At 37.9% G+C, this 25,842-nt stretch overlaps 1 protein-coding gene and 1 pseudogene across 1 annotated transcript; one reads left to right on the plus strand and one right to left on the minus strand.

The window, feature by feature from the left end:
* Positions 1-260: 260 nt before the first annotated feature.
* LOC120159714 (probable receptor-like protein kinase At5g61350) lies at positions 261-2,924 on the minus strand. Its single transcript, XM_039170281.1, has one exon. The coding sequence runs from the start codon at positions 2,922-2,924 to the stop codon at positions 261-263; it is 2,664 nt and encodes an 887-aa protein (XP_039026212.1).
* A 4,820-nt stretch (positions 2,925-7,744) lies between these two features.
* LOC120159726 lies at positions 7,745-12,068 on the plus strand (annotated as a pseudogene).
* The last annotated feature ends 13,774 nt before the right edge of the window (positions 12,069-25,842 follow it).

Raw genomic sequence — 25,842 nt, forward strand, 5'->3', positions numbered from 1 at the left:
TAAAACATTTTAAATATAATCATAGACGAACATGATATGAATTAACACCTATATACACGTAAAAGAATAAAATATGATGAGATTTGCACAAACACGTTCTACAAAGCAAATCGATATATGAATTTGGGGAACAAGCGATGATGAAATTCAAAGCTAGAAAAAAGAACCTCTATTAAGGTGAAATCTGGAAATGGGTTTCCGATTTTCCAGACTTTTTTTTGGATTGAAATCTCATTTGATTTGATTTTAATTTTTTCGATTTACCTTCCTTGTATATTTGTTGCATCAGAGAAAGGTACCTGAGAACCGAGTGTTACATTGGAGTCATCACTTTCGTCCGTCGCCGCCGTTTCTGTCGGCTCGACGGGGCTGGGATTGGACTCGACGGTTTCATTTGCCTTTTCCAAACCAATAAAGTTAGTTTTATCTTCCGATTCATCGATTTGTGACGAAGCCTCCTGAAGTTGTAATGAATATTCCAAGTTCCACAACACATCCCCCATGCTTGGCCGATCAACTCCGTATTCGGCCAAGCATTTCTCGGCGGCTTCTGCGAATTTCTTCAACGATCCTTCGCAGATCGTCCCTGCGATTTTGGGGTCAACGATTTGGTCGACCATACCTTTTTTATGCCACTGCATTGCCCAATCGGCCAAGCAAGCTTGATCCCTCGGCATCCCCGGGCAAATCACCGGTCTTGCGCATAAAACCTCGAAAAGAACCACTCCGAACGAGTAAACATCGGATTTTTCTGTCAGTTGTTGTCTACGAAAGTATTCGGGGTCAAGGTACCCGAAGCTGCCTTTCACTGCGGTACTAACATGGCCTTGGTCTAAGGCAGCCGCTTTAGAGAGCCCGAAATCGGACACTTTGGCGACGAAGTTTTCATCTAGAAGAATGTTCGTCGTCTTGACATCGCGGTGGATGATTCCCTGCGTCGCACCGGTGTGAAGATAATGCAACCCTCGAGCCGCACCGATGCAGATTTCGAGCCGTTGTTTCCATGTCAATGTCGGTTTATTCGCGGGACCATAAAGATGGTCCCGAAACGGACCATTAGCCATGTATTCATAAACCAAGATCATCTCCGAATCCTCGTCGCAGAACCCAATCAACGACACGAGATGCCGATGACGGAGCTTCGAGAGCATTGCGATTTCGGTTTCGAATTCGTTTATGCCCTGTTCGGATCCATGGTTGCCACGTTTTATCGCGACCTTGGTGTCGTCCTCTAATGTCCCGACGAACACTTTCCCGAACCCACCGACACCGATGACTGTCTGCTCGTTGAAATTCTGTGTCGCATTTTGTAGCTCGTTTAAAGTGAACAACTTTCCAAGGCCATGAGAATAAACACTTGACAATCCACTCTTGCTCTTTCTAGATCCAAAGGTGCTTGATTTCCTCGAGCTGTAATTAGCTTTACTTCCATGGATTGGTAATAGCCAAGCCGAGAAGTTCTTATTCTTTTGCCAATCTTGGGGCCGTTTTTTCCACCTAACACAAATGACCCCGAGGAAGAACATTGCCACAAACGCTAATGCTAGCCCCGAAATCGCCAGGATTTTAAGGTTGCTCGATTCTGGCCCTTTAAACAAACCATCGACCGTATATAAACCGTCGAAGCTATCAGCTAAGTTGCTCATCTTCATCACTTCCAAGCCGTTGAGTATCGCGTTAGGTTTGCCGCTGTCGGAGTCGGCGATCGGACCGACTTGAACCACGATCGAATCATTCGTTATTGATGATGCATTCAGGACGAAATCAGTGTAATACGCTGTGGCCAGATCGCCGACTTTCTCAGTTAAATCGAGACGCGAAATCCCCGTTAGCCCGTTTATGTACACACTGAAGTATAGCTCATTCTTGACCTTGCTTACAATGTCACAAAAGTGCATCCTGATGAGATACGAGTAGGTCCCGTCGACACTTATCGTCCAAGAGAGATTGAAATTAGGAACCGTGGTCTGAGCATACGCTTCGGACATCATCCGATCCGCCGTCTCATAAACCATCTCCGGGGCGACCAACCGAGTCATCTTATTTTCCGGTCGGTACTTGATGTTTTTACCCGTGACAGCCTCAGTTCCTTCGGGAAACGTGTTATATGGTACATCCGGAGCCCATGTTCTCCCCAATGTATCATTCTTTGGAGTGATCGTCGGCCCTCCCATATTCAACCGGTAGGCGACTTCCAAACCGATATTCGATAGGCCATTCATCGTGTTACCTTGCGGTACCGAGGAGGCCGAATCAGAGAGAAGCTCGTCGGGGATCCCTTCGATCTCCAATGCATTAATGAATGCGAAAGAATCCTTTTTGGGCTTGAAGACGATTGATAAATGTTTAGTAGCATTAACAAGATACTCCTTGAGAACCACCTTGGAATCATCCATGGAGAAATCTTGCAAGAGGACGTACTTGTCTGTTTGAACGGTGAAAATCGCCGTCTTGAGATCATATTTTTCGTGATGGAGCGGGTAAAAGTAGAGACGAACCCAATGTTTTCCGGGAACGGAAATGGAGAACAAAAACTTGGAATCTGACGTGAAAATCCTCGCCGCTTTATAAAGATCAATCAACGATGAAGGGGTGGAATTCGTGAAGGCACTCTCCGGTACCGAATCGGTTTTCGCTTGAACATCTTCATCGGTCGATAAATAGCTACTCGTTTCCGTATCCGATTTGAATATTCGTCCGTCGTCGAGCTTCACCTCGTTTGAACCGCAGCTGATGAGATAACTATCCGAAGGCTGATACAAACCCGGCGAAGAAACCGGAGAAACCGTCGAATAAGCCGCCGGTGCCGCCGCGGGAGTATAGACATTTTGGGCCGAAACAAGGCTTTCTTTCAACAAAAGAAGACATAACAAAAGGGAGGAGACATAAACAGCCCTTGTCGGCCTATGATGATCTCCCCCCATTGTTCAAACCAACGGCCACAAGCCGGCGTTTGACAAGCTGCCGACGGCAGAGGCGGCGACGACGAGGATAGAGGAAGGGGTGAGAATAAAAACAAAACCAATAAAAGAATTTGTACAAAACAAACAAAAATATTCAAGAAAATCGCCAAGGAGACAGACAGGCAAAAGGGTTGTCGTCGGTTTGAAACATGTAAGAAGGGAAGAACATAAACGTGCTAAGCTGTAATGCCTATGTTAATGAGGTTTTTTTAGGGTTGTCGTGTATCGATCGATGGTTGGAAGGAAGAAGAAGATGAGTAGGTTAAAGCATATTAGATTATAAAAGAACAAATCGCGAGGTTTGCGTTGGGCCATTGAAGCACCAAATCGTGTTGTGTCAATCTTTGCTTTAATAACAGTTTACGTTACCCACATTTAGAGGCGTTAATATACTCAAAAAATATATAATCAATTTATATATTTTATAGTAATTGTTTTATATAAATGTTTTAATAATTTAACAGCTAAATTTTGTGATATATTCATATAGGTTATGTATATTAAATGTAGAATGAATTAAAAAAATATCTAATTATTAAAAAAACCATTAGATATCAGTTATTAAAAAGTTTTGGAGATATGTAAAGCTTAATAAAAAAAAATTGACGCATGGAAAACCGATAATAGGGGTCTTCAAACGGTTAATTCTTCGATCAAATTGAATTATCATTAATTATATATTAACTGAACTTTTTTAACCGTTAACCGAACTAAACTTTTCTTTGAAAATATTAACCGAACTGAACAAAGTTCGATTATTTCGGTCGTTTAACCGAATTAATCAATTTTTTTATAATTATATTAATTTAAATATATTATACGTATATTTTTTATTTGAGTTACAAATTAATTAGATATTGATAATTTAATGAATCTAGTCTAATTAAAAAATAATCGGTATTAATTTTTAATGGGTTTGAGTTTAAAATAGGTTTATAATATATATAATATTTAATAATTTTGGTTAATTCGATTAATTAACCGATTCAAACCGAATTAACTGTTAATCAAATATTAAAAAAAATATTAACTATTCTCCAATCGAACTAATACGATAACTTACTGAATTAACCAAATTAATTCAATTAAAACCGAAATCACCACCAGCCGGTAAGTATTATTAAAGAAAGTCGCCAGCTGGAAACTAACAAACACAACTGACAACCAAGAGTCAAAATCAAGATCCAAAAAACAAAACAGAGAGAGAAACTAAAACAGCAAAAACTGGCAATCCCTAACCTTTGCTAAAAAAAGATTTCTCAATGAAAATAAAGCAAAGGGCACAAGACTTCCATCGAGCCTTCACGAGCAATCCACGAACCACATCCAGACTAGAGAGGTTCGAACCGACGCCCATCTTCCTCGGCTTGAAGCAGGACCCGCTCCGGTGAATCTTCAACCCAGTATTTGTCTTCATCGCCCGTCGTTGAGTTAGCAGCAATGTAACAACCCGGAAAAAAATAATATATAGTTATGATTAAGTAATTTAGTGAAATTTAGGGATTAAATTAAAAAAATTTAAAATATAGGCTATTTTAGAAGTAAAGAAAATTCAGGAACCAAACCCTGAGTTTACCCTTGGAGTATCGTCATAATATTTGTTATATATACGTGCAATTGGTTCTGTAAAACAGAAACCAATTGCTCAAATTACTCCTTCAGCACCCTACTTCCAAACCTGATTCCGACGTCGTTCGGCCACTGATCGTCGATTTGAAACCATCATCGTGTTCGTCTTCGACCGATGAACAAATCTCGTAAACCAATTGAAGTGAAACGTTGTCAAACGTCGTGAATTTCGATTCAAAGTTTCGATTTTTTTAGCACCACCGCCGGGAAAATCTTAAATTCATCGCCGATCGTTGCTCCGTTTTCGACGCCTCCCGCACCATCGTGTTCCTTGTGTCGTTTCGAGTCCTCCGGTGTCCTCTTTGTCTCCGTTGTCGCTGGCGCGTGAGGGATGTGAAGCAGTCGAAGTTTTCGACGTGTTGAAATTGAGCTCTCCGCCGTTCAAAATTTTGAACCGAGCTTGGTAAGTGTCTCAAAATCCCTTAAAATAATTTTAAGAAAATTTTCCGTGATTTTTAGGCAGCTATAGGCCACCGCACGCGCCCACATTGCGCGTGGGCTTTGTCTGGAGCATGTGGGTAGTTTCTTGAACCGGTTTGACTCGACCCGGTCTGACCCGACCCGACACGTTGACCGTTGACTTTGACCAAAAAGTCAAATTTTATGTTTTTCGACGTCCTGAGTCTGATTTCCAAATTCAAACCCGAAAGCCTCCAAATCGTTAGTCAAACCCGTTGACTTTTACTAAAAAGTCAAAATTTTTGAAATGTTATTTTTATGATTTTTGACGTCTTGAATATGATTCTGAAGTCCGTTTTGTCAAATTCTGACCCGAAATCCCCGAATCGAGCTCGTTAACCCAAAAATGCTAATTATTTATTTGAGATATGGTTATGTAATTGATCGAGTAAGATATTTTATGAAGGTACTCGTGTTTCACCTGATCGAGGATCCGTAGGGTTCTGTAAATTATTTAAATAAAGGTTAAGATTATTCATATTAGGATTCCAATATGAATTTTTTTCGATTCGTAGGATCTAGCGCTGCAGCAGAGCTTGATCGACAGACCCAGTAATAGGCTTCCCTATCTGATTTCTCAGACTGTTACAGGTGTTTTTCCTGACGATGTTACATTACTGTTTTAAAATATATATATTTGAATATTGTGTGATTGATATCTGATTTATTGCATATTTCTGATATGATTTCTGACGTTATTTTATACTGATTTCTGAATATTGATTATCCGACATCTGAATTACCGTATATTACTGATTTGACTTATGATTTACGTATTTCTGTAAATGATTTCCAAGCATGAATATTTTCATGTTTTAAAGAATTAATCATTGTTTTCACTCGAATACATTCATATTCATTTCTGTCATTGGGGGTATTATTGAAGGAAGTATATTTGCAGGTTCTTCGGTTTTGTGCTCAGGGCCTTACTGGTTGTGTGAGTTGGGTGTATGGTTCTGGGGAACCTACACAAACAAATTGTGAAAGGATTGGGGGTAGTGTTCATGTTTTCAAAACATGTTGCATAAACCGATTTTATTATTTTATTAGTATGTTTTTATACATTGTATGTAGCACACTGGGCTTTTTAGCTCATTTTGTAAATTTTACCCTTTTCAGATCACAGCAGACAGTAAACTAGCAGATATGGCATCAGGAGAGATCAACTACTTTTACTTTTGTATGACCGTGTATCTCGTGTTTTCAGTTGTATTTGGTGACATGTATTTTGCTATCATTTTTGGATATATTCGTATTACCGATATTTTGTTCCATAAATGTTTTATACGGTTTTCTGTAGTATTTTGATAAATATGTGTTTTATATGATTTTCTAAAATATGTGTTCAGAAACGTTATTTTAAATATAAAAGGAATTTCTGAATGCGATACGTAATCACCTAAACATAAACATAACGTTCAGCCCATGTTTAGGGGGTGACAAGCGAGTAGGTGGGCAGCTCTGTTGGCTTGTCTCGTTGTAAAGCAAAACTCCCATACATGCAAGTATCAAGCCCTATTCTTCGCTTCCCGGGTGAGTAAACCAACTTCCGATCTGTCAACGGACGACGATGAGATTTTGAGGACCACCGACCGTGCGTCTTCTTCAAAAACCAGACAACGGCAATCCAGATCGATAGCAAGCTCAATTGCATGAACGGCCGCCTGAGCTTCCGCCTCAAAAACAGAGATAATCTCCACAACCCTCCTTCGACATGCACCGAGAACAGCACCATTCTCATCCCTTATAACAAAGCCTGACCACGATATTCTTTGTTGTTGCATGTAACGGGAGTCGTAGTTCGCTTTGATAAAAGGCGCAGCGGGAGGCTTCCTAGTTCCTACGAGCCATGACCACCGGATGAGCAATAAAAGGAGATTTTGTCGCAGCCTCGTACTGCACAAGGAAATCCTTAAGAAAAGTTTGGAGCTCATTCAACCTCGTACGGTAGCCCTCATGATAAAGTTTGTTACGAGCATACCACAGGGACCATATAATAGTCATAATTCCACCATGTTTCGCGACTGAATATTGCTCAAACCACCAACTTAACCTCTCGATAATGTGATTACAAAATATTATCTATTCTAAATATTTTAACTTTTTTAACAATGAACGCTCAATCATCTTATTACACTTGTTGGTGTTTGAACTCGTATCGTATAGAAAGAATAACAATTCTTTTAACCACTAAGACAAGTTGATTCATATATATAACTTAAATAATTTTAAATAATGTTTATTAATAATAATTTTATATTTTCTTGGTTGAATACTATTATAAAATCAAACAAAATAAAATTATTCGATAAAATAAACAGTATGAAATTATTACAAAATAATATATATTTAAAATTATTACAAAATATATATTTAAAATTATTTTTAGTCTATTAACAACATACATGTCATGTACTCTACATATTCAATTAATCAAATTTAAAGCTTTTAATTTTTTTTTGAGGATTTAAAATATAATTTTTAAAATATATATATAAAATTAACATGTACATAAGCGGGTATTTTCACAATGGACTTTAGAATCCAAGTATATCTCTTTTTTCACTTCTGCTTAGGTTTATATAAGCCCGTAAAATGGTGAACGGGCCCCGTTTTCTTCCACGAAAGATTTATTTTTTTAATGAATATATGAAAGAAAAATTAAAAGCCTATTTGGTGATTAATCTCATATCATCTTCGAGCTTTGACGCCGTTTTCCAGGAAACAACCAGAAACATCGAGCATTTGCAAAATGGTGCTGCTTGTGCTTGCTAAAAGGCCTAAAAGAAAGGTTTGGATTCGCTTTTGGCTTTTTTTACGTTGTTGTTGTTGAATTAACTGTGGGTTTTAGCTCTTACCAGTTACTATCTTCCTCTCTTTTGTCTCACGGTGAGTTTACATTCTTTGCTCTGTAATCAAATTCAATGCTTTCTTAGTTAGGAATGAAACTTCGGAATTGATTTTTTTTGTGGTTTAGGCTCTTTCACGGAGGTGCTCGTTAAATTCCCAGAAAAAGAAAGAAGAATCCCATGGTCTTTGAGGATTAGGGTTTTGCGTATTTCTCTCACGTTTCTCTTTTTGGTATTTCACTTAAGCTGCCTGGTAAGATTTAATCCCCGAATTTGTTCTCTAATTTCAATTATTTCAGTTTTCATTTTGTTAAATGTATTTTTTTTTTGTAATTTCCAGGAAGCAGAAAAAGCTCGAAACTTTGAAATTAGTTTAGAGTATTTTTTTTTATTTTGGAATTCTTGAGGGGGAAAGATGGATATAGGGAAAGGAAGGGATCAGTTCCATAGGAATGAAGCAATCTCGGCTGTTGCTAACGAGAGTTTTTTAGGTGAAGACGACGACGATTTTGAAGACCTTTACAATGATGTTAATGTTGGTGAAGGGCTTCTTCAATCTTTGAGAAGAAACGACAGTGTAGGGTTTAGAAATGAAGAAACTAAGAATAGTTCTAATATTAACGGTGGTGGGAAAGTTAGCGGATCACCAATTGGTGCTCCGGAATCTGGTGTTTCAATTCGGGGGTTGCAGGTGGTGGTGATAGAGGGGATTCCAGAGTTCTTATGAGAGTCAAGGGTTTAGGGGTGTTGGTGCTGTTGATGATGTCAAAGAACCTAGTTCGGGCATTGGTGGGGCTTGGCTTAGGGTTGAATTAGCTTAGGTGCCGAGTAAGTTGAATGAGGTTGCTGTGGAGCAGAGTGGGAATAAGAATTGTGGTTTAGGTAGTTTAGGTGGTATGGGACATCAGGGATATGGTGTAGGGAATGTGGGGGGTGTTGAGAATGAAGATTTGGTGAGACAAGGAGTAGTAGGAGGTACTGGTGTGAATGGCCCTGGTGGCGGTGGCTGTGGCAGTGGTCCTATAATTAGGAATGGACGTGGAAATGTGGTTGTTGCTGGTACTGGCCCTGGAGTTGGAGCAAATGGTGGTGCAGGTGGAGGTGGCGGGACAATATTGTTTGTTGGAGATTTGCATTGGTGGACAACAGATGTTGAATTGGAGTCCGAGTTGTGCAAGTATGGGCCCGTTAAGGAGGTAAAGTTTTTTGACGAGAAAGCAAGTGGGAAGTCGAAAGGGTATTGTCAGGTTGAGTTTTATGATCCATCTGTAGCCACAGCTTGTAAGGAGGGAATGATTGGGCACATGTTTAATGGGAGAGGCTCAGTTAAATAGGAATCAGCAGATGGCACAGTCTTTCCTCTCGCAAGCAAATAGGGGTCCTAATGATGTGGCTGGTAAGACTGGTGCCAATAATATTCAAATTGGTGGGAATTATCAAGGTGGGGATAATAATAGAGGTTATGGGAGAGGGAATTGGGGAAGAGGCAATGCACAGGGGATGGGAGGTAGAGGGCCAGATGGTCCTGTGAGGAACAGGGGTGGTAGAGGTATCATGGGAAATGGTGGAAATGGATTCGGGCAGGGAATGTGTGGGTCACCTCCTCTCATACACCCGCAGTCGAAGATGGGTTATGGTTTTGATCCTTCAGTGCCTTTTTTTTAGGGATTTTACCTTCATTCCCTCCTGTTGGAGGAGTTGGTTTGCCTAGAATGGCTTCTCATGTTAACCTTGCACTTTTTAGAAGAGGTGTGCCCATGAATGATATGGGGATGATGCCCTCAGGTTGTGTAGATGGGCCTAATATGGGAATGTGGTCAGATCCTAGCATGGGAGGATGGGGTGGTGATGAGCATGGTGTTGGAAGAGCTAGAGAGTCGATCTATGGGGAGGAAGCTGCGGCTGACCATCAATATGGTGAGGTTAGTCATGGCAAAGGAGGTTGGCAAATCCAACTAAAGAAAAAGATAGAATTTCTGAAAGAGAGTGGTCTGGTTCATCTGAAAGAAGGCACCGTGATGATAGAGAACCAGGATATGATAGGGACATACCTAGGGAGAAGGAAATGGGCCATGGTCATGATTGGCCTGAAAGAAGGCACCGAGATGATAGAGACATTGGCCGAGAACGTAATAGGGAGCGATCTTGAGATCGTGACCGTGATCGTGATAGGGAACGTGATCGGGATAGGGATAGATATAGGGAAGACAGAGACAGATAAGCAGAGAGACAGATAAGTAGATAATCGTAGGTACAGGGACCGTGAGACGCAGCATGATGATGATTGGGACAGGGGGTGGTCGTCAAGGATTCACAGCAAGTCCCAATTACCACAGGAAGATGGGAATCGCTCTAGATCTAGAGATGCTGATTACGGGAAGAGGCCACGGCTTACCTCAGGGTGACTTACCTGAAGCCTCTTATATCTAAGTTCTGTTAGAATTTTTTTTTTGGAAAAAAAAATCAGTAAGGGCGAAAACATTTGATTCATCATTCTCTTTTTGTGTCTTTCTCAACTGGCGGTGTTGCGGTCATGAATTCATAGCAATTCCTTGTTCAATGCCTGAATTTGTCAATTGCTTCTCTTTGGAGTAGGCCTCAATCTCTTATGAAACAAGTAAGTTCCTCGACCACATTTTTCTTATCATATTTTCCGAGTATCTTAGTATCCATGAAAATGTCCTTTGATGTTTTATTTTCCTGAACGTTCAGAATTGTGCAACACTGGTTTCAATGTGCACGCAGTACACACAAATTTCTATATATATATGTGTGTTAAATCGTTGATCTCAAAATGGGACTAGGGTAGCTAATATTTATGTAATGACTGTCTATATTCAATTTTCTACTATACATGGTACGTGCTAGTTAGACTTACTCTTGATTTTCCTGTCTTAGATGACCCATCCACATATAAGATTTAATGTACATGCTTAGTGTTTGTAATTAGGGATGGCAAACGAGTACAATTTCGTGGATTTCGCACCGCACCCGCTCCAATTGGAGCGGGGATGGGTATAATTTTAGTGGGTAGTGGACGGGTGTGGATTTAGAAAGTGGTACCCGTCGCGGGTAGTGGGCAGGTAATGGGTTTGACACCTTACCCGCCCCGCATCCGCCCGCCCCACATCCGCCCGCCCAGTTAAATATCCATTACATTTTGGATATTATGAATTTAGGTGTAATTTTAGAGACTAATTTATAAATCCTAATATTGTATAAGATATAACTTGTTATTTAACCAAATATTAGGGATAAGTTAAGTTTATGCATAATTTTTTTTCCTTTCAAACCTCTCATTTTCATTATTGCGTCGATCTTCAAAGGCAGTTTGGGTTCTACGTATTTCTCGATTTCATATGTTAATATCAAGTTTCTACCGATCTTCAAATGATGTTGGATTTTGTGGTGTTTTTGGTATAAAGGATTCACTGTCTTAGGATATTGGAAGGGATTGCATAATAAAATACTCGTTTTTTAGTTAAAATGTCGAAATCTTATATCAATCTGCATGCATTGATACTGGTTGGAACAGTTCAAAACTTATCGAAACTGTGGAAACGTACTGAAATTCGGATTGGAATGAAGCTTAAACTACTTGATATCAATTTAGGGCAAAATGAGCAAGTTCTAGTTTTATTTATGTGTTTGTTGCTTATGTATAACCTAAGTTTGCTGTCAAGCGGGTCTAGCCGGGTACATCTCTAGTTAGATAGTGGGGATGGATTTGAGAATGTACCCGCGTGGGCGGGTGTGGATTTGAAAATTTTTACCCATCATGGGTGGTGGGCGGGTGGTGGATTGAAAAATATTAGATGGGTATGGGGATGGGGAGGGGGTATCCGCACCCGACCCGGCCGTTTGCCATCCCTATTTGTAATATAAATTAGGGAATCATTGGTTGTTTCCTTTCTCGTTTTACATGCACTATCGATTCAGGAGGATGATTTTCTGGCTGTAAGATTCAAAATTCATCTTCTCGAAATTCACTTTCAGATTATGCATATAAGTGTGACTATTGTATTATGGTATATGCTAATCGAGTTGAAGAAGATCATTCATTATTCCCTTATATTCCTTATTGATGTGATGTGTTGTGGATGGCTAATTACAAATGCTACTCGAATTCTTTGACGTGTAGCTCGAAGGCATATGAACTCGATATTTGTTCAAATATATAATTGGCTTCAACCATAATTTAACTTAAATTTTGTTTTTTTGTTCAAACATATAATAATATAACTTGTCCTACCGATTTTATTAACAAGGGATGCTCTCAGTATATTTGTATAGTTTGGGATGAAATTGGAATGTATAAAAAATTTGGGGACCAATTTAGAATGAAGACCATAGTTTGTGGGTGAAACTGAAATGTTTAATTGTTTGAGGAATAATTTAGAATGATATTCATAGTCCAGGGATACAATTAGAAAATTTAAAGTTTATGGACCAATTTAAAATGAGGGACATAATATATTAACATATAAAAAATATTGAATTTTAATTAAAAAAATCTTAATTAAGTATTTAAATATATTAAGATATAAAAAATATATAATCTTAATTAATAAATCTTAATGATAAATATTAACCTAATGTAATTTAATAATAGTGTATAAGTCGATTCATTAGATATAGAGATAAAAAAGTTAAGAAATACACATTTTAGTTTTTATCCTACGTTTTCAAGAAATATAACCTAAACACTCTAATATGCATATATAAACTAATATCATTAAGCTCTTCAACTCATGAAACTAATATGTATTAAATTATGCTATTAGTCCCTATAGTTTTATTTTTAAATTTTTTTAAAAAGTATATTTTTTTAAAATACTTTTAAGGAATCTGATGTGACAAAAAAACCTAGAAGGTGCGCCCCTTGAAATGCACCTTCCATGTGGTGTCATGTCAATATTTCCCCTGGAAAGTGTACTTCATGAGACGTCTTATTAGAAATGATGTTATATCTGTAAAATTTGGAGAAAAGGTGTCTGACATGTAATATTATAATATTTGGGTATTTTTGGATAAAACACATATATTTTGGAGAATATAATTGTCTATATATATATATATATGTGTGTGTGTGTGTGTGTAACCTTATACCAAATTGGGTTGAATTTTTAGAATAATGCACTCGAAAAAAATTATTGTTCAAATAATGCGGTGTAAAAATTATTTTGCGAAATAGGGTGAATTCTACAGGAATACCGAAGACGCGCTGCCATCTCAGCGTCCCAGGCAAAGACGCATTGTCGTTGAAGGGGGAGTCGCATGGCTTGCCATGCATCTCCCCGGGGTTGCCACCATCCCATGCGCACGGGTCCCCTCACGTGGTCGACAAAATCTCACGTGTCTCTTTCTCGCGTGTCTGACAAGGTCGCATGGCATGCCACTCATGTAGGTGCAATAGATAGCTGACATTCGAATGATAAAATTTTAACTCATACCTCTATGATATCTTAACTCATACCCTGTAATAACAAGTTGAACATTAAAAAAATTTCCTTTCAACTATATATATGTAAGAATGAAATTGAGGCAATTACAATACATAAAATTGATAGAGGGAGTAGAAGTAATTCAAAGAAGATTAAGAGAGTGAGCATTTTAGAAAATTTGGTGTGTTTTTCTTTCGTAATTCTAATTTGAGTATGTATTATATGATAAATTAGTTTAAATTTATGTTATTTTGTCTGAAATTAGTGTAATAGTTTGTTAATTTTTTTTTGCAGAACGATGGTGAATTAAGTTTGAAGAAATTTGATTGGTATTTTACTATTGATTATTATGTTAATATTATTTTTATAAATATTTATTATTTTTACGATTGTTATTATGCTATTATTATTTTTATATTGTATAATATCAATTTTACAATTTATGATCATAGTGTACCATAATTTTTTTATTCTAAATACAAATTTTGAATTTGTAGAGAAAATGAACAACAAAATTTTCACGATTGTTCATTATAATGAACATATTAGGAAAATGAGGTCAGAGTTGTTTTTCAGTCTGAAAGACCTATAAATATGATGTTCAAAAGGGATATCGCATTTGTAGAAATGAAGCAGATGATATAAAGGAAAATTCGAGCTACAATTAATGGTTTGAAGTACAAGTTCATGATATGTCCCAATCCAGTTAGATATGTTGCAGTACCGGTTGAGGGAGATGATGATATTGGAACCATGATTGGATTACATGAGTCAACAAATATTTCAGTTATTGAGTTATTTGTTGATGTGCGTAAGATATCTGATGCTCCTGGGTCATCCAGAAATGTGGCTGGAGATTCATCTTAAATGGTTTGAGGACCCGACATACAAATTGATAAACAATTTTATGACGTTATTGCAAAGTGGAAATGAAGTCGGTGGAACTTCCATAGCAGCAGAGTACGAGGAGAAAAACATATATAACTCAGAATTGATTGTTGATGTTGATGCTGAAAATCGATGGGGAGAAATCCATGATGATTCCAGCGAAGATGAAGAAACTAAGGAACCAATTTTGGCGGACGATGATAATCTTGGTTGTAGTAGTGCACCTAACTTGGCCATTGATGAAGTTCTGACACCATATCAACCTACCCCTTACATGTACGAGATAGACTATGATTCGATGAGGGTACCAGAATTCCAGACATGCCACATATACCTCCATACCACATGGTTGAATCATTCGAAAATTCTGGTGACTTTTCGATTTATATGCAATTTAGAGGAAAAGATGAAGCTACGCTGGTGATTAAAGAGTATTGCATCAAAGACTATGTTGCAGAGTCCAACCAAAAAACCATATATGCGAAGTGTATTAAATATGACCCAGAGTGCAAGTGGAAGATCAGATTGTCCAAAATTCATAGGCACGATGTTTGGATCATCACAAGGTACAATGGTCCTCACACATGTTTGTGAAACTCAATCAAACAAGACCACTGACTATTGGACTCCAATGTAATATGTGAATAAGTGAAGGTGTTGGTTGAGAAGAATCCAAGGATACCTTGTTCAGTGTTAGTGCATCTATTCGAAGCCAATTTGGATACCAAGTAAAATACGACAAGGTTTGAAATGAGAAAATAAAGGCAATGAAGCTGGCATATGGAGATTGGAATACATCGTACAATGAGCTACCACATTTTTTACAAGCAATGAAGTGATTCATCCCGGGAACCATAATGAAGTCTCAAACCATGCCTGCATATGACAAAGAATGTCAACTTGTTCCAGGGAAGAAAATATTTCATAGACTCTTTTGGGCATTCAAGTCATGCATAGAAGGATAACTATTTTGCAAATGTATGGTCCAAGTAGATGGTATGTGGTTGTATGGTCAATATAAGCATGTATTGTTGATTACAGTTGCACAAGATGGTGAACGAAATATCTTCCCAATTATATTTGCCATTGTTGAAGGAGAGACAACAGAGGTATGAGTCGTAAACTGAAAAACAGTGACACCAATACAACCTCCTTTTCCCAAATGGTATGATGCTAGTGCTCAGTGTGAGTACCATGTAGGGAACCCTGGGCATTCCATTGAGAATTGTACTGCTTTTAAGAAGGTTGTCCAAGCTTTGAGAACGAGGAATGTCATCAACTTTGGTGACAGTGAGCAGCCGAATATAGCTCAGAATCCGTTGCCAAGCCATGCAACGGCAGGAGTTAACGCGATTACTGAAGAGAAAGGAAAGAGAATTGTAAGGAATGTTAGTGAGGTGGTATCACCCATGAGTTGGGTGTGGTGCCAGATGGTCAAGGTAGGATTGTTGAAGCCCAGATTGATGGGTGAACAGTTTAATAGTGGAGAGGTATGTCAGTATCATAACAGTGAAGGACATAGTATTCAGCAATGTCCTGACTTCCTATCTTTGGAACAAGACATGATGGACAGTAAAGAAATTGAGTTCTTTAGAGAGATTGCTGAAGAAGAGGAAGCGGAAGTTTGCGCTTCAGAAGGATCTTCTAAAGGGGTATACAATGCCAGTTGTCCCTTAATTATTATTCCCAAGAATCGAGTTGCGAAGAAGGTAGCCCCGAAAGTGGTTATTACACCTCCATCTCCATTATCATATCGGGATAATAAACAAGTGCCTTGGAGATATGATTGCCAGATGGGAGATGTAACAAAAGAGAATGAGGTGGGACGCTTTACTAGAAGCGGTAGGTGTTATTCTTTTAATCCACCTAAAGAGTCTGAGAAGAAGGTTGCAGTTGATAAGGGGAAAAAGGTTGATGTGTAGATAGAAGAAGATAAGCCTGTTATCAATGAATCGGTAACCGAGAGTGAAGCGGTAGAATTTTTGAAATTTCTGAAACACAGTGAGTACAGTGTTGTTGAACAGTTACACAAGTTACCTGCTGGTATTTCTGTTTTATCATTACTTTTGAGTTCAGAGGCCCATAGGAATGCTCTGTTAAAGGTTTTGAACCAGACTTTTGTTCCGAAAGAGTTGCCCATTGAAAAGTTGGATCGGTTAGTTTCCAATGTACAAGCTGATAATTTTTTATCTTTTTTTCTGATGATGAGATCCCTTCTGGGATGATTGGTAGTCAGAAGGCTTTGCACATTACAGTTAAATGTAAAGGGCATGTGTTGTCCTGGGTCTTGGTTGATAATGGTTCAGCTTTGAATGTGATGCCCTTAGTGACTCTAAAGAAGCTTCCATTAGATAGTACACTTATGAGAACCTGTCAAAGTGTGGTTCGAGCTTTCGATGGGACTAAAAGAGAAGTGTTGGGCAAGATTGATGTTCCTTTGACTATTGGTCCAGCAACTTATGAAGTGGAATTTCTCGTAATGGATATTATGCCAACGTACAATTGTTTGTTGGGAAGGCCTTGGATTCATCAGGCCGGTGCAGTTCCGTCCACATTGCACCAGAGACTGAAATTTGTGATTGATGGAAAGTTGGTATGTATTCATGCTGAAGAGGACATTATTGCTTCTGTTTCTACTACTGCTCCATACATTGAAGTGGATGAGCAAGAAGTCGAGTGTTCTTTTAGATCGTTGGAGTTTGTCAATGCTACATTTGTGGCTGAAGGCAAGAAGATACCAAAGCCTAGACTGTCAAATTGTACCAAAATGAGACTCAAATTGACTCTTGGAAGAGGAGCGAAAGTTGGAAAGGGGTTAGGAAGTCAGTTACAAGGACCAGTGAATCCAATATGCCCTGTTACTAAAAGAGATCGATTTGGTTTGGGGTATCAGCCAACTCCGAGGGATAAGCTGAGGGGAATTAAGAAGGGTCAGGAAATGAGAAAGGCCAGATTGGCTGGTGAAGACCTTAGCTGGGAACCCGTGATCGTCCCGCCGTTGAGCAGCATTTTCATATCTGGGGGACATATGTTTCAAGGGAATTCAAGGAACACTGAGGTGATGGTTGAGGATGCCTTGGGAGATTTAGGCGTTAACGTTATAACTGATGATGAATTTGAGGAAATGAGAGTTATGGGCATTTATCCTGCACCCGCCGGGCTTCGTGTTGAACATTGGACTGCGGAAGAACTGTCTGTAGTTTACAAATCTTTTACAGAGTAATGCACTGGAACTTTCTCCCTGTTGTTCATACCCTGGGGCAATAGGTGATTTTATGTAAAGGGTTAAGCTGTTTTTTTTTTCTTGCTTTCAATAAAAGATGCATTCTGTTAGTTACAAATGGCAAACATTCTCCCATGCATTTCATTCATCATTCTTTTTGTATATATGTATTTATTTTCTTTCTATTTATTTATATGGGAAAAGATCTCCCATATGTATATATGTATATATCTTCTCTTTCATTATTTTTTCAGGAGCTCAGATATCAATAATATGAATGCTAATGACTCTGACTCGGAGATTGATTTCGAGAAGCCTATATGTCAAGGGGAGATCGAGGATTGTGATGATGATGAAGGATGTGAACTACCTTCTGAATTGCTGAAAATGAGAAAGAAGATAAGCATATTTTTACCTCATAAAGTCTACTGAGAGTTTGAATTTGGGGAGGATGGATAAGAGAAATAAGATTGGTACCACTCTGTCCGTTGGAGGTCGACATGATTTGATAGAATTGCTTCAAGAATACAAAGATGTGTTTGCTTGGTCATACGAAGATATGTCGGGTGTTAGATGCAGACTGGTTGTTCACAAACTGCCAATAAAGCCTGAATGTAACCGGTACAACAAAACTGAGAAGAATAATGACCTAGATGCTGCTCAAGATTAAAGAGGAAGTTAAGAAATAATTTGATGCCGGGTTTCTTAAAGTGGCTAAATATCCTGAGTGGGTGGCAAATATTGTTCCAGTACCGAAGAAGGATGGGAAAGTTGAATGTGTGTCGACTACAGGGATCTCAACCGAGCTAGTCCAAAAGATAATTTTCCTTTGCCACATATAGACACGCTAGTGGATAATACTGCTGGAAATTATTTGTTCTCTTTTATCGATGGTTTCTCTGGCTATAATCAAATTAAGATGAATCCTGAAGATATGGAAAAAACGACGTTCGTTACCATGTGGGGAACGTTTTGTATAAAGTAATGCCGTTGGATTGAAGAACGTCGGCAACATATCAAGGGCCATGGTGACGTTATTTCACGACATGATGCATAAAGAGATAGAAGTTTATGTCGATGATGATTGTCAAAGCTAAGACAGAGAAAACATATTGGGAATTTAAGAAAGCTTTTAAAAGACTAAGAAGATGCTAGCTAAAACTCAACCCAAACAAGTGACTTTTGGGGTGACATCGGAAGTTATTGGGATTCGTAGTAAGCCAAAAAAATTGAAATAGACCCAGAAAAGTAAAAGCTATTCAAGACTTTCCACCCCCACGAACACAAAAAGAAGTCAGAGAATTTTTGGGGAGATTGAATTACATAGCTCGGTTTATTTCGCAGTTGACTGAAAAGTGTGATCCCATATTCCATCTTCTTCGTAAGAATAACTCAGGGGAATGGAATGAGGATTGTCAAAGAGCTTTTGAAGCAGTGAAAAGATTTCGAGCACCCAATTTTAGCGCCACCCATCTCAGGCAACCCTTGATTCTTTATTTGTCAGTTTATGAAAATTCAATGGGGTGTGTGCTGGGGCAACGTGACCAAACTGAAAAGAAAGAAGGGCTATTTATTATCTCAGCAAGAAGTTCACTGAATGTGAGACAAGATACTCACCCGTTGAAAAGTTGTGTTGCGCTTTAGTATTGGGCTACCCGAAGCTAGACAATATATGTTGTATCATACTACTTGGCTTAAAGCTTGATCCCTTGAAATATCTAATGGGTGTGCCTGCATTATCTGGAAGATTAGCTCGTTGGCAGATCTTATTGTCCGAATTTGACATCCAGTATATAAACCAGACGACAATTAAAGGAAGTGCTATAGCGGAATTCATTGCAAGCAGGGCTTCGGAAGAATATGAGTCGTTGAGCTTTGATTTCCCAGATGAGGATTTAATGGCCATTTCGGTAGAAGAAGCAGTGGCATCCACTAGTAAATATTGGAAGTTGAACTTTGATGGTGCTTCAAATGTCTTGGGACATGGAATCGGGGCGATTTTGGTCTCACCAGAGGGAGAGCATTATCCTTTCACCAGTCGGCTTAATTTTGATTGTACAAACAATATGGCCGAGTATAAAGCTTATGTTCTGGGTCTTAGAGCTGCTGTTGAACGCAAAGTAAAAATGCTTAAAGTGTATGGGGATTCAGCTTTGGTAATTTACCAACTCATGGGGAGAATAGGAGACAAAAGATCCCAAGCTTGTAGAATACCGTAAGCTAGTTATGGAACTTGTTGAAGAATTTGAAGAAGTAACTTTCAATTACCTCCCCAGAGAAGAGAATCAAATGGCAGATGCCTTATCCACACTGGCAGCGGCATTTAAGATGAGCGAGTATTCAAATATGATGCCCATTGAAATGAAAGCTTATGAGTATCCAGCCCATTGTTTTAATATTGAAGAAGAAGAAGATGGAAACCCCTGGTATTATGATATCTTGCAATATATAAGGTATCAGAGTTATCCGGAACAGGCCACTGAGAATGATAAGAGAACCATTAGAAGAATGGCATCAGGGTATGTGCTTGATGGTGAGACTATACAAGAAAAGTCTTGATCAGGTCTTGTTAAGATGTGTGGACGCGAAAGAAGCCAAATTGATTCTTGAAGAAGTGCATGAGGGAATATGTGGTACCCATGCTAATGGGCATGCTATGGCTAGGCAGATTATGAGATTTGGGTATTATTGGTCAACTATGGAAACAGACTGTATCAATTATGCCCGAAAATGTCACAAGTGTCAGATTTATGGAGATAGGATATATACTCCTCCTCATCCGTTGCATGTAATGACAGCTCCGTGGCCATTCTCAATGTGAGGCATGGATGTTATTGGACAAATTTTGCCCAAAGCTTCAAATGGTCATCGCTTCATCCTGGTAGCCATAGATTACTTCACCAAGTGGGTAGAAGCAGCTTCTTACGCAAATGTTACCCAGTCTACAATATGCAAATTCTTAAAGAAGGAGATCATTTGTAGATATGGTTTACCAGAGAGGATTATCTCCGATAATGCAATTTAAACAATAAGATGATGGACTCGGTCTGTAAACAGTTCAAAATAAAGCATCACAATTCCACCACTTATCGCCCGAAGATGAATGGGGCAGTAGAGGAGGCCAATAAGAACATCAAAAGGCTCATAGAGAAGATGACTGAGACCTATAAGGATTGGCATGAGAAGTTGCCATTTGCTCTGTTTTCTTATCGAACTTCAGTACGGACTTCAACTGGGGCAACTCCATTTTCTTTGGTTTATGGGATGGAAGCTGTCTTACCTATTGAAGTGGAAATTCCCTCACTTCGGATTTTGTCAGAGGTAAAGCTCAATGAGGCGGTCCAAGCTAGGTATGACCAATTGAATTTGATTGAAGAAAAGAGATTGAAAGCTATTTGTCATGGTCAGATGTACCAAAAACGTATGATACGGGCACATGGTAAGAAAGTTCGCCTTCGAGAATTCCATGAGGGAGATTTGGTGCTTAAAAGGATTTTGCTTATTCAGAAGGATTTCAGAGGAAAATGGATGCCCAATTGGGAAGGACCTTATGTTGTCAAGAAGGCCTTTTCTGGGGGAGCTCTAGTTATAACTGAAATGGACGGATCAGAATTACCATATCCAGTGAATTCTGACGCTGTTAAAAGATATTTCGCTTGAAGAAGAAATAAAAAAAAAGGAGGAAAAATGAAAGAAAATGAAAAATGAGAAAAAAATGAATGAAAAATGGTGGAAAAAATAGAAAATGAAAGAAAAATGAAAGAGAAAAACAAAAAGAGAAAAATGAAAAAAAGAGAAATAAAAGGAGGGTTCAAGATGAAAACTCGAAAAGGGCGTCTTGGAACCAAAGGAGGTCTCAAGTTGAAAACCCGCAAAGGGCGACTTGAGTTGAATTTGAAATTCAGAATTCACGCATGGTGGATGTTCTGAATCAACTTTGGAAGTGGAAAGAGCTCCTGATATGGATAGTAACAATGATAGTTGGTGATCAGGGATGAGACTAAAGATTAATGAGTCTCGATTGAAATAACCAAGAGAAATTGAATGCACATGAGATTCAATATTGGTTTAGGGCATCCAATGATAGAGATTTGGAAGTTTAGAAGTAGCTTCATACTCTTAAGCATCACAATTTTGGAGATCTTTTTGACTGAAGCTACACTCGAGACATTCTAACGGCGTGCCAGTTCAAAAGTATTTGCATTATTGATATTTGAAGACGCCTACTCTTTTGTTCTTATACTGTTTCCAGTTAAAAGTTTGCCATTTAGTTGCCTAAAATTCTCTGTATTTATATAAATAAAGAGATGTCTTTCCTTGTTCGTTTCCCTTTTGTAAGCATCTTATTTTGAAAGGTTAAAACATATAGCTTAACTTGAAGTACATGAGATCATTTTGTATTATTATGCAAATGGTTTTGGAAAATGCAGGTATTCTGAAGCTGGCAATGGTTTATACATGTAAGCTTGTGTGGCTACGGGAAACTAAAACCTTGGAGTTCATAGAAAATCTCAGCCATTAAAAGATGATCTAAGGAGATTGTCATTAATTAAGAGGTTGGTTATGGGTACCGATGGGTTTTCAGAAAGAAATAAGTCAAGGTCCTGTTAAACCGAAGGATATGGTATTGAGATTGTTAACTGGGGTAAATTAGTCAAATGCTCTGTGCCCAAGATGAAGCTGAGTTCCATTGAGATCAAAAGGAGATAGAGTTCATTCAAAGAAGAAAATACATTAAATTGCATAATTGCATACATTTTAGGCATGAATAGGATCATGGCATTCATAATTGCATGATGACTTAAATATCTACAGGTTTCACAGGGATAGTTAAAGATTGAAGATATTGAAGCATCGAGATGAAGATAACTGGTTTTGAGATCATGAAAAGAATGATGTTTAGACGAAAACTATGCCAAAGTAGATTCACGTATCCAACGGCTTCCAGACAAGTTTTCACGATGGAGATGGATTTCCAGAAATTTTTTCAAAATTTTAAATTTTTGAGTATAATTTTCAAGCATATGTTTATGATTGATAATGTTTGATTTTTAGGTTTGACCTTTGCAGCAAATCATCTATAAGCCTTCACGGAAGAGTAGTGAAGCAAACTCAGTTTATGAAGATCGAGTCTTATACTCTCTGAAGGAATAGGGAGCAGACACGTTTGTTGAAGATTGTTCGATTTCTATGCTCTCTGAAGGAATAGAGAGCGGACCCGTTTGTTGAAGATTGTTCGAGTTCTATACTCTCTGAAGGAATAGAGAGCGGACCCGTTTGTTGAAGATTGTTCGAGTTCTATACTCTCTGAAGGAATAAAGAGCGGACTCGTTTTATGAAGATTGTTCAAGTTCTATACTCTCTGAAGGAATAGAGAGCGGACCCGGTTGTTGAAGATTGTTCGAGTTCTATACTCTCTGAAGGAATAGAGAGCGGACCCGTTTTTAGGAAGATTGTTCGAGTCTTATACTCCCTGAACGAATAGGGAGCAGATACGTTTGTTGAAGATTTTTCGAGTCTTATACTCCTTAAAAGAATAGGGAGCAGACCCGTTATTTGAAGATTTTTCAAGTCTCGCTTATCCTGAAGTAGCAGAGAAGCGGATTAATCTTTTGAAGTTCTAATGGTCGGACAAACTTGATCATCTATTCTTCTTTGCTCTATTCTCGTTGCACGACAATGAGCAAAGAGGGGCAGCTGTAGATGCTCAGTTTTGTCCGGGGCTAGGCTTAAAGAAAAACCCAAATCAGTGGGAGCTCAAATTAAGTCCAATGACCCAGCAGAAATAGATTCCAGTCCACATGAATCCTGGAAAACAAAGTGGTTAGGAGTTAACAAAGGGGAGAAAGAAGTTAACAAGGAATCAGGAGCCATTATCGGTAGTGGAGGAGAACGCTACTTGAACAACTAAGAAACTGTAAGGAGTCAGTTTTTTGGATGGATATCAACCACTGGAAACTACAACGAAGTGGGGAGAGAGAACAAAAACAGGGATCACACAGCAAAAAGAAAAAAAAAGGGGGGGAAGAAAAAAGGGAGACAACAAGGGGAATTAATTTGGGGAACGGAGAGACCATTACAGGAGACAAAGATTTTTATTTGTTTTCCTTTGTAACACAATAGAAAAAAAAGAACAAATGCGTGTAAAAGTTTTCTGTCCTATATTCAGAGATCCAACGGTGTAAACAACATTCATTCCTTATATTCTAAGCACAAGTAGTGAATTTCGACAACAATACTAGCACAAGCAGTGAGTTTCGAAAGCTATATTAGCAATCCATAAACAGGTTTTCTTTTATTTTATTATCACTATTTATTTCCCTTCTTTACCTTTGAAATGTTCATTCATGTATGGGTTTTGTAATTTTTCTTTCGAAACCTAGAAAATGAGAAGAGAAAGGCATCAGAGAATTACCTTAGTTGTGCGACAATAGTCTAGGTGGGATTCGACTGATAGAGATAGGGACTACAGCTAGAGTTACAAAACCAATCAGAGATTAAAACAGGAAATAGTAAAATAAAATAAGGAAGAGGGGTTCTTACCGGAACTGTTGAGCACGGTGGCCGGCGTAGAGAGAGTTTCGTAACTTCCTGTTTAAAAACAAAGAGGCGTGAGAGGTATGAGAGAGAGAGAGGGATGATGGATTGTGATTGGAAGAGGCCACCAAGATATGGTGGCAGAACGGATGCGGTCAAAGGAGAGTGTAGAGTTGTGTGTGGCCGAGAGTTAGGGGAGAAGAGAGGCATCATTCGAAGTGAATAGAGGGGAATGAGATTTTATTTTTTTTCTTTTTTTCGAGCCTTTGTTGGAGTGGGTTAGCTTTGATGGTTGAGCAGTAGCTGGTGTTTAGAGCTTTAGAGCTCGATCGAACCAGAAGAGGATGAGATGGAAGAGAGATAGGGAAAAACGGTGAAGTGAGTTGGTAGAAGTAATAATTAGGGATTTTGTGTTTTTTTAGTCTAAGGTTTTTAAAGTGAAACATCAAACGACGTCGTGCAGGGGGTTTAGGGCACCCGTTTCCTTCTTCGTTTATTCCTCTCATGAGCCATTTAATTTTTACTTCTATTTCATTTTAGTCCTAGAATTGAGTCTGTAATATTTTTAATTTATTCTTTATATTTTACACATATCCAATTTTGGTCCTGAGTATTAGTGTGTTTAACTTTTATTGTTTTATACATTTGAACTCTATTTGTTTATGTTACTTTTTAGTCCTTAAATATTTAGGATTAGTATGTTAGGGAAATTACATAGAGACCACTTAATTTGGGTTATTTAGGTGTAGATACCTTATTTATGCGTGTTGTTTTATTTAAGTCCATAATTTATTTTTTATTTGTATGTTGAATTTTACATTTATTTAATTTAGTCATTTTTAATGTGTACATGTACATTCTTTTAATTTATAGTTTAGCATGTTATGATATTTAGGCCACATGTGTATATAATATGTTAATATGCATAATTTATGATTTTTAATTAAAACATACGTACATAATTTTTTGTATGTCACATTGTATGCTATTTTTTTTTAATTTTGTTTAATTAATTTTGGGCATAACATTTTTCTGCATAATTTGTATGATACCCTCATGTGCATAACTCGATTTATAAATACATAATCGGACTAAGGGTAATACCCTTTTAATTTAAAATTGTCTTGAGCGGCTTGTCTTAACTGATTAGAGAGTCATTTTGACTATTTTAAATTAAAAGCGTATCCTGGAAGTGAAACCAAAAAATTTGATTCGTCACTTAAAATTTGGGAACGAAAGAAAAGGAAATGTTCGTTTATTTAAATTTATCGAGAAAAGGTTGTTATAACTTTTCAGATCTGGTCTCGATATTTATAAATAATCGAACATTCTTTATCTTTCTAAAATGACTCGGTAATTTTAATTTAATTTATTTAAGTGCTTTTGAATGTTTTAAATTTACATCTTTGTTTTATGGGATCAAAAATCAAATTAAAATCGAATTTGTAAAGTTCATTGCAAAGACATTAATTAATCGACTAGGTACCGTTTTAGGGCGTTGTGGGGGTGCTAATCCTTCCCTGCACGTAATCGACTCCAAAACTCGGATTTTGGTAACGCAGACCTTAACTTGTTGTTTTAATTAAAATTATTTTTTTATTTAAAATGACAACATTTTTGGGTGCCCAATCACACCCTAATCAAGGATTGGTGGTGACTCTTCGAACTGTTTTTTTTTCATAAAGGAAATCTAAAAATTTTCGAAACGAGAGGTTTTTAAATCACATTTGTTTTTAAATTAAATCAATTGAAAGAGGTAAATTAAAAATTAATGTGGTTTTCAAAATCTCACCTTTTTTTACCTTTTTAGAAAAAAATCGTTTCGACAACTACCTCTTGAAACGAGGATA

The sequence above is a fragment of the Hibiscus syriacus genome, unplaced genomic scaffold (genome assembly GCF_006381635.1).
Source record: "Hibiscus syriacus cultivar Baekdansim isolate YM2019G1 unplaced genomic scaffold, ASM638163v2 tig00002847_pilon, whole genome shotgun sequence".
Lineage (NCBI taxonomy): Eukaryota > Viridiplantae > Streptophyta > Magnoliopsida > Malvales > Malvaceae > Hibiscus > Hibiscus syriacus.

Bases quoted from the DNA above. Each gene is read 5' to 3' on its own strand.
- LOC120159714 (XM_039170281.1), bottom strand. From the start codon at position 2,924: ATGGGGGGAGATCATCATAGGCCGACAAGGGCTGTTTATGTCTCCTCC.